Source organism: Lethenteron reissneri, unplaced genomic scaffold (genome assembly GCF_015708825.2).
Source record: "Lethenteron reissneri isolate LAM-NWPU_2019-01 unplaced genomic scaffold, ASM1570882v1 scaffold_529, whole genome shotgun sequence".
Lineage (NCBI taxonomy): Eukaryota > Metazoa > Chordata > Hyperoartia > Petromyzontiformes > Petromyzontidae > Lethenteron > Lethenteron reissneri.
Window position 1 is genome coordinate 12,104 of NW_026892051.1, and position 10,610 is coordinate 22,713.

General features: G+C 46.1%; 1 protein-coding gene across 1 annotated transcript; it reads left to right on the forward strand.

The window, feature by feature from the left end:
- The first annotated feature begins 551 nt into the window (after window positions 1-551).
- On the forward strand, window positions 552-10,409 carry LOC133339891 (nuclear ubiquitous casein and cyclin-dependent kinase substrate 1-like). Its single transcript, XM_061548013.1, has 6 exons — window positions 552-780; window positions 1,773-1,819; window positions 2,372-2,546; window positions 6,883-7,031; window positions 7,963-8,268; window positions 9,432-10,409. The coding sequence occupies exons 1-6, from the start codon at window positions 764-766 to the stop codon at window positions 9,497-9,499; spliced, it is 762 nt and encodes a 253-aa protein (XP_061403997.1). The 5' UTR covers window positions 552-763; the 3' UTR covers window positions 9,500-10,409.
- Window positions 10,410-10,610: the final 201 nt, after the last annotated feature.

Sequence of the window (10,610 nt, forward strand, 5' to 3'; positions counted from 1 at the left end):
AAATTAAAAGTATCATTAATTAAAAAATAATAAAAGCAAAACACCCAATTTATTATTTAGACTTCAAACTTATTATTTTTAATAAAAATGTTATTTTATTATTTTTATTATTTATTTTACATCTCCGTGACTTTACCTGTAAGAACCAAGAATATTAAAGTTTGAAGTCAAAATTCACCCTCCACTCACCCACCCAATCACGAAAGCCGGGGGGGGGGGGGGGGTGACACCACGTGACCCACAACCCCCCGTGGAAAAGACGCTGCCAACCGATCATTCGCCTACCGCATTCGCTTAACACATTCACCCATCATCTCTGCCTTGACGCAATCCACAACATTTATATCTTAAAACACCCCTCCCTCCCTCCCTAATAAATACATTATTTAATTGTACACATTTTAAACGAGATTAAACCCATACTTACAATATTGTATACGTAAGTTTTTTATTATCGTGACCACCACAATCGGCGTCGTGACGAAACTGGCTGCGAGGAATCAGCGGCTTTGTCCCCCTCGTGCGCTTTGCAAATCTGGCTTCGCGCCAAACTCGCTAATTCGCGTTAATCGACAAAAGTTTAACTTGATACAACTTCACAGTTATACAAAGTTGGCGTTCACTTCCCTCACGTTTGAGGGAAATCCCTCATCGGTGTTGTTATCGACGTCATCGCGGCTCTTATCCGCGTCTTTTTTTTTAGTTTTATTGCTCGTTGGTGGCTTGTGGTTGTTGTATTGGGGGGTGTGAGACTTCAATTGACATGCCGAGGCTACTCAGGTGCGTGAGTGGCTCTGTGGCTGATTCATAACAGAGAGGGAGTTTGTTGTTGTTGGTTGGGGCAGATCGCGTCAATGTGTAAATGTTGTGTCGTTAAACTCGCCACCACCCGGCACAGCAACTGGTGAGGGGGTTGATAATTGGTTGTTTACCCTTCTATCTGGCAACAAAAGGTGTCAGTTTTGTTGCCAGATAGAAGGGTAAACAACCAATTGTGTATAGTCGTGTACAGTGTATAGTGTAGAGTAGTGTATAGCAGTGTACAGTGTAGTGTAGAGTAGTGTAGTTCATAGTATAGTAGTGTAGAGTAGTTTATAGTGTAGATTAGTGTAGTGTGTAGTGTAGAGTAGTTTATAGTAGTGTATAGTGTAGTGTATAGTAGTGTAGTGTCTAGTAGTATATAGTGTAGTGTATAGTAGTATAGTGTTTAGTAGTGTAGTGCATATTAGTGTAGTGTATATTAGTGTTGATTAGTGTAGTGTGTAGTGTAGAGTAGTTTATAGTGTATAGTAGTGTGGTGTCTAGTAGTGTATAGTGTAGTGTATAGTAGTGTAGTGTATAGTGTAGTGTATAGTAGTGTAGTGTCTAGTAGTATATAGTGTAGTGTATAGTAGTGTAGTATACAGTGTAGTGTACAGTGTAGTGTATAGTGTAATTGATGACATTGGTACATCGGATCAGTTGGGACAGTGTTGGCGGGCTACATGTCATGGCCGTTAGTTGGTGTCACTTTATGTTCGTTGATTGGCCCGGAGTCATGTTCATCGATGACGACGAGTTTCAATGCAGCATCAATGTCATTGATTGACAACCGCCTTTGCAGATCGATAGGCACTGCCATGGCACTTGCTTTGCATTGTGTCATTGTAATTCAGTAGCACTGGTGTCCTGGCAGTACAGCAAGTGGGCCCGTGAATCCATGTACGTAATGTGATTTATTCCTGAATTGATCTTTCGTTGTTTTTCTTTTATCCAAATGATTGGTGTTGCAGATTCAAGAAATTTGATTATACTCAGCCTGAGGACTTTGAAGACGACGGTGAGTAGAATGTGAGGTATCTATACATATGATGGTTATGGGCAGACGACGTGGTGGACAGTAGTGATGGTTACGATTGTAATTATGGTCATTGACTCGTTGGCTTATTTAAATGATTACAAGTCATATTTCATTACCAAAGTAAAATCGCATTAGATCCATCCGCAATGGAGCTGCCGTGGTTAGCGCGGTGGGCTTGCAATCCAGAAGCCGCTGGTTCAACTCCATATCCCGACGTGGAAAGTCTCTTAAATCCCCTCCCCACCTCTCTTCCACCCAGCGGTGTCAATGAGTTCACCGCGCTTGGTCGTGTGTGGTCGAGGAGGCGCTTTGCCGCCTCTACCAATGTGTCTGCGCAGCGTGGGAGAGTAGGCAATTTCCTCTTTTCAGCTCCCTCTTGTGGAGGCCCTCTGCACCGGTAGTAAAATCCAACCGTAAACAATTGCCAATTCCCGACTTTCATAACCGCCATTTGATTCCGAAAATGGTTATCGGTTTAACAAACCCAGCGATGTACGCGCGTCAATGTGTGTGCGTGTTGCATCGCCACAGACGGTGACTTCTCATCGGCCTCTCTTCCGCCAAGCAAAATGTCTCAAGCGGTGACCAATTCTGACGATGAAAATGGCGACAAGGCAAAGCCTGCAAAGAAGGCCTTGAGCGGAACCAAGAAGTCCCGTCAAGTCACGGCCTTGAACACAGCAGCAGGAACAGCAAGAGACGGAAGGTAATACTATACACTACACTGTACACTACTATACACTACACTATACACTACTAGACACTACACTGTACACTACTCTACTATACACTACACTATACACTACTCTACTATACACTACACTATACACTACTCTACTATACACTACACTATACACTACTCTACTATACACTACACTACTATACACTACACTGTACACTACTATACACTACACTACTATACACTACACTATACACTACTCTACTATACACTACACTACTATACACTACACTACTATACACTACACTACTATACACTACACTACTATACACTACACTATACACTACACTGTACACTACTATACACTACACTATACACTACACTACTATACACTACACTATACACTACTCTACTATACACTACACTACTATACACTACACTGTACACTACTATACACTACACTACTATACACTACACTATACACTACTCTACTATACACTACACTATACACTACTAGACACTACACTACTATACACTACACTACTATACACTACACTATACACTCCACTGTACACTACTATACACTACACTATACACTACTATACACTACACTGTACACTACTATACACTACACTATACACTACTAGACACTACACTACTATACACTACACTATACACTACACTACTATACACTACACTATACTGCTATACACTACACACTACTACATTACTATTATTGTGCCGTTACGTCATGACATGATGTAAATGCATGTCCCTTAGAGACGCTCACCAGATGGAGTGCATCGCCTCGTCATTGTTTTACAAGTCAGCGTTGTTTGTATTGTTTCTATTGCATCTCATGGATTCGCAGTTGCTTCCGACAGCCACTGCAATGGTAACGAAAGAACAGATTCTTGAGCCGAATTGCAATCCTAAATCATGGCAATTCATGAAACCATCAGGAGGGAAATTCCTTCCATGCCTAGTTTGGATTCACTCCTTCCAGCTGCTCCATCATGTTATGTAGCAACCTCTTATTTATAACATTACTAGCGGTAAGTACCCGGCGTTGCCCGGGCGAAAAAGGCAGACACACATGTAGACTTACACACAGACATCGACCTACACACATAGAAACACATCGACTTAGATGCACACACACATATGGTTAAGTGCAGGATGTATCGTTAGCAGGCCAGCCTAAATGTTTGTAGCCGGCGAAGATGTTCTATTAGGGGGGTGCATGTTTTGCAAGCGTAGAGAAGGGAGGGAATTACCGTGGCTGAGAAGACCTGGTGCTTCATGCGGAGCGAGAGACCAGGTAGCTTCCACACAGCGTTACGCAGCCGATGAAAAGATAATGGCGCCCGACTAATTTGGAGTGAGACCTCTGCTGTCAAACCGGAGCCGGTCATGAGCACACTGGCCAGGTATGGGAATCTCTCCAACTCTCCACAACTGCCGCATCACCAATTGTGAGTTGTGGGGCTGGATTGTTCGATGGTATAAAATACCCAGGCAGATGGTTAGTTTTGGTGGGGCTGATGGTGAGGCCCCACCTCTTAGTGACAAGCTCCAGGTTCAGCAGCAGTGAGCAGCAATCACCAGAGCATCGGCATACATAACATGGTTGAGCAATAGGGAGGCATCCCTTGACCGCACCCGGGCGTCGATCAGCCTCTTATTGTATCTGTACCATATGGTAATTCCACCGGTATAGGTCACTGAAGGCTTCACGAACTACGTGGTCAAAAGATATGTAAAATAATGTGGGAGCCAGAGGACATCCCTGTCACACCCCAAGGTGTAGAGGGAATGGCTCTGACTGACGGCCACGTAGTTTGACGTGGGGCCGCTCACCATCATGAAGGTCCTAAGGATCGTGAGCAAAGGGTGAGGGACTCCGAAAGCACGAAGAACAACCCAGAGGCCAGGCCTACTGATGGTATCATAGGCCTTGAGCAGGTCAATAAACCACATACATTCACTCGCACGCACACATGGACCTACAGACACGCAAAGAAATGGACTTACACTTACTCACAAGGAGCAACGCACACAAAGCGACTAACACACACGCACATGGGCTGAGACGCACACATATATCGACTCACACAAACACATCGACTTACACACATATATGGACTCACACACACATAGACATCCACGTGACATACAACGTGGAGTTACACACACATATCGATGTGCACACATACAGGGACTCACACACACATACACACCGACTCACACACAGACATACGTGGACTGACACACACACATTGACGTAAACACACATTTAAAGTTCAAGTTCATTTATTAGGTATAGCCCTGTGAGCCATTCGGCTCTTGAATTGGGTGTACTTACACACACACACATATGGACTAAGACACACACACATGGACTGACACACAGATACATATGGACTCACACACGCATAGACATCCACTTTAGATACACCCACATGGAGTTACACACACATATATGGACGTACACACATACAGCAACTCACACACACACATGGAATCACACACAGACATACGTGCACTAACACACATTGACATAAACAAAGATCCCCCTTATAGCCTTAACAGACTGTAGGGGCAAGTGGTGTTAGCGAGCACCTAGGAAGGCCGGAACGGTACACGAGGGGGTGGGTGGCCAGCACCACGCCCGACCGCCTTTGTCTCCCCAGTGGCGATGTTTACACACCGCACCAGGTACTCATTTAAGGCTGAGTCGACCTAGAGGAGGCCCAGGACCGGTTCAGATAATCGTCACTGGTGTTAGCCGTGAGCGGGAATCGAACCCGGGTCGCCAGGTTCGTAGTGCAGCGTAGCGCTAACCGCTACACTACCGCTCCCCACACACATGTACTTACACGCACATATACTTACACACACATACATAGACTGACACACACATGGATTAACACACACATATCGACTTACACACACACATCGAGTGAGACACACACACATGTATGGACTTACACACACATGTGGACTTACACACACACATATGGACTAACACACATATACATCGACTGACACACATAGACACACGAATGCACATTGACTTACACACTCAGATGGAGCCATGCACACACATGGACTAACACACACACACATGAACTAACACACACACACATGGAATAACACACACACAGCTACTGATACGCACACAAATGGACTTACACGCACCCTTGGACTGACACACACACACAAACACTTTGACGTACACACACACATCGGGCGTTGTCCGTTCGAAAAAGACAGGCATGGAGTTAAAGACACGCATGGCTCTACACGCACAAACATATGGACTCAAAGACACACACGTGGACTCATACACACACATCGATGGGCACAACAATCCCCGATGATGGCACAGCTATCAGTATCGCAGTACTACGTATGAGTAAATAGCGTGACGTGAGCGATGGAAACAATAGAAATGCATTTAAGAAATAAGTAGAGATAAGTGTAAATGAAAGATAAACAATGAACCAGAGTCGGTATGTGCACACAAAGATATATATAGTAATATCTGGCAACGTATTTGTTTCATAATATTAAGCAATGAAGCATATTTCTTATCAGCACACAAACATTATTATTGTAATGTTTGTCAACTAATGTGTTTAACAATAGTAAACAATGGGCTTGAGTTGTTAGCGTAAGAAGCAAGGAACTCTGTACTTAGCATAGGCGTGTTGAGGCCTTGTGCCATGCTTATCCCCCGTCCTGGCCTACATTGGCGAGGCGGCGGAGTTGGCACGTTGCCAGGCTAGGGGCTGGGCCGCTACCCCCCCCCCCCAGCATCCCCCGCCCGTGCAAGAATAATGGTATGTAAGCAGTAAAATATTATTATCTACGGAGTCTGTAGTATAAAGTGGACGCATCGTGTTGGGGGGGGGGGCGAAGAGGACATGACACTGTGAAGAAATAACCGCAGAGTTACGTATGTAAGTCTTGCCTGCTGTAAAACGCGTAAAAGGAAATGAGCTCGTGTGAACGCGCATCACTTGGCAGTGTCTACCCCCCCCCCCCCACGCAATTGGCGTCAGTTGGTACGGTCGATGTCGAGCAATAAGTAAGTTATTAATAATAGAAACCGCACAAATGTGTTAATTAAACAACTTTAAACTTTACGGATGGGAAAACGGAATAGCCTATTCCCACCGCGGGGCTTAGGGCGTGCCGGCCGGCAATGTTATTTCTACGTGAAGCCCACCGTCCGAGAGCCAAATCCCCCGCAAGCGCGCGGAGACTCTTATATATAAGAAGAAGAAGATTGCACTGCCCACACCAACCTCTGTGCATTGTCGTCGTTTGCAACCGCACTTTGCACCACTCTGCGCAGACCGTCCCTGGACGACGAGCGTCTCTTTGAGAGGGAGCTCAAGGAGGTCCTTGCCCCGGCTGCTGATCAGACGGAAGTCGTGGCGTCTTCACGGGAGAGTTCACAGGAAGCCGTGGGCAGTGCCACCGTCAACACGGACGACACACCCGGTATGAGACTCTACAGATTTGTGGCTTTCTGTATGTTTGCACGTGTGTGGACATGTATGATGCTCACTGCCAACACCAGTAAAGATTATATGAACCAGTCCTGGGCCTCTCCGAGGTCGACTCAGCCTCAAATGAGTACCTGGTGCAATTCCAGGCGTGGTGCTGGCCATCCACCTCCATGTATGCCGTGCCGACCTTCATACGTGCTCGCTCACGGCAGCTGCCACAACAGCCTCTGAATGGCTGTACGGGGAATCTATGTGTTTGTACGGTGGCTATGAGATGTTTAACTTCCTCGTCTGGTGTACAGAAGGTCGTGCGTTCGATCCCGACCCTGACGCCTGCTGCTGTATATTTGGAGTTTGCGTGTCTCTCCCCGTGGTCACGTGGATTTTTCTCCGGGTCCTCCAGTTTTCCCTCCACATTTAGAATATTTCGCCGCGATACATCTCCACGTGATAATTGCCCACTTTCTTGAGCTACCATTTGTGATAGCCAAGTCGCTTCTGAAGAAGAGACATTTGGCTCAGTGGGCCTTACCTGATGACACAAAGTTGTTTAGTTTTGCATGGCAGTGCCAGGCCACTGAGGATGCTCATGTGTTGCCCTCTGTTCAAACCACACAGCAGTCTCCTGCTGGGTTTTTCCTAAATCGTATCGTATTCTTTATTGATTTTTCAAAGTCGAGATAAAATCTTGATTTGAAGCTTCAGTTGACTCTGTAGCACTATCACTACGACTGTATTGTTCCCAAAAAAAAATTTTCAATAGTAATATTTGGCAAACATTCAATACGTGCCATGACCACATTGGAATACTTGCTTTTATTTGGTAAAGTAATTCTGACCGATCAGAAATATGAAACAACAGTGTCCACAATGCAGCGACCACGACGACGACGGGTAATCACATGTTGTCTAAAACACGACAGACAACGAGACGGGCGAGTCCTCGGAGTCCGCTGGGAAGTCCGACAGCGATGACAGCGACCACAAGAAGCCCTTCTGGAAGTTCAAGGTGCCTAGGGTCACCGCCGCCACCGCCAACAGGAGAGGGAGCAAAGCCGCCGTGGCCAGGGGCAGCAGAACAACGGGCGCGGCGCGTGGAGCCGGGGCGGATGTCGGGCCAGATCCTGCCCCTCGGCAATCAGCGAAGCGCCTCCCCCCGCCCGCGTTCAACGAAGCCGGCGTCGCGGATCGTGTCACCGCATCGCCTCTACCCAAGTGGGTTCCTCCAGGTAAGGACAAAGCATCGAAACCACGGCCGGCACAAGCGCACGTGTTTCTAACTCGCACGCCTTTCACGTTTTCCCACGATGAAACCATCCATGGATGTGCCTCACCTCCACTGGGTCTGTCTAGGAAGCTAAGCAGGGATTTGAGCCTGCTAAGTACAATCTTAATTTGGAGCTTTCGTGACTACAGGAATGACTCTTTGGTTCTTTCGGTAAAGTCACGTATAAAGAGAAAGTAATAAATTAAATACTAGCATACGACGTTTCGATTGCAACACAAGCAATCATCATCAGGAATAAATGAAATAGAAACACAAATCTAGTATACTTAGAAATGGAATGTAATACAACAGAGAGTCGGATAACATAACAGTCTACACCCTACCTGGTTGATTATGTTCTTCCTGAGAATACTACATTTGAGAGAGAGAGATAAAAACACAGAACCAGAAACATATAGACAGACATATAAGCAGACAGATATCACAGAGATACATAGAGAGAGGGAACAAACATAGGCACACAGAGAAAGCAACGTCTCTGTATCGAGGCCTTGATGAGTGATGACCACCGTAGCTCTCCGGGTGATGTAGGTGTGAGAGCGCGAGATGGTCTGCACCTGGCAGTGCCGAGTGTTGCTACCTCGCCGTGAGCGACACTCACGGCGGAGTGGGAACACGTCCACTTGCGGGGTCGACGGAGCGAGGATATCCGAGTGTGTGTGCTAGATTCATTGTTGTGCGAGCGTGAGGGATGGCGGCAGCTTGGAGAGGCCTTCATCTCGCAGTGGATAGAGCATGTCTGAGTGTGTGTATGCGGAATGCTAATGGAGCAGACAAAACTCTTCAAAGGAAGCAGAAAAAACTAAAAAAGTTTCAAAAAGAGAATGTTTTTTTCATCGAATTGTGACTCCAAATGACGACGTTCTTCTACTTACTTTGGAGGAGTCAATGGTCACGTGGCAACTAAGTGTGTGTAATCCTCAGAGTAACTTTACAATAATGATGAAAAATCCCACGATGGTTTGCAGTCCTTTGTTTATCCACCTATGAACGAAGGCCCCTCCATGTCACCAGAAATAATGACGACTTAGAAAATCGTTGAGAATGTGAGTTAACGTGTGTTACTGTCGTAGCCTAACCCCCCCCCCCCTTTAACCACATCAGGTCCGGCCTTGCATCTTGGCCTCTCGAAACGAGCCAAGCTGACGCCTCTCCACCCTGACTCAACATGAAATCACCACGGATCACCACAGATCACCACGGACCACCACAGCCCGCCACAGATCACCACAGATCACCATGGACCACCACAGCCCGCCACAGCCACCAGCCACTGACTCTTTCAACATGCCATGACATGTCCCAGTCAGCCACTAAGCCATTCCACTTGCCACGGTCTGCGAGTGATACATTCCAAACTCTGAGCACTACCACGGTTTGCCACTGAACCATGGCCTTGTCTGGGACAAGCACTTACCCATTCAACCGCCAAGGGCTACTACCACTGACAGCCCAAGTGCAACTCAACTTGCCATTACTCAACGTATACAAGACCCGCCATGCCTCAATAGGTGCGGTCTGCTGTAAGCCGACCTGACTTGCCACCGTAGAGATTGCCGCAGCCCGCTGTGAGGTGACTGCTCGCTGCCTGCAGCCACGGCCTAAAGCACGGCTGCTAGACTGACTTGAACCACCGCCGAAGACAACCTCAGCTGCCGTGGCTGAAATCTGAGGCACAGTTTAACAGTGAAAGCCCTTTATTCCAATTCAATAGCACGTTTTTTGTTAGCACATGGATGAAAATCATCTGAATAACTTAGTTTTAATGCTTTTCGTTAGAGTCTGTAGAGCAGTTTCGTTCTGCATTTAGTTTATTGTTATATAGCACGAGTGTTTGGTGTAAACTTTAACGCAAGACTGGTTATAATTCTGTATGACTTCACGAGATATTGGCCGGACTAGAAATGTTTTCATCCTGGCCTCACTGCACAACTCTCAACCCATTGTCCTGAAATTTAAAGACGTGGCCCAAAATTCAAACGGCTGTTATCTTTCGATTAAAAGCTTTCGTGACTGCAGGGATTCATCTTCTTGGTTCTTTCGGTAAAGTCACGTAGAATGGAAATAATAAAATAATAAAAATTAAACAATACAATTCTCACGACGCTTTGGCCACAACGCAAGCAGAAGAACAGGTGAAGAACAGGTCTGTCGGAAAGACAGACGCTGTCTTTCCGACAGACCTGTTCTTCTGCTTGCGTTGTGGCCGAAACGTCGTGAGAATTGTATTTTATTATGTTTTATTTTTATTATTTTATGATTTCCCTTCTACGTGACTTTACC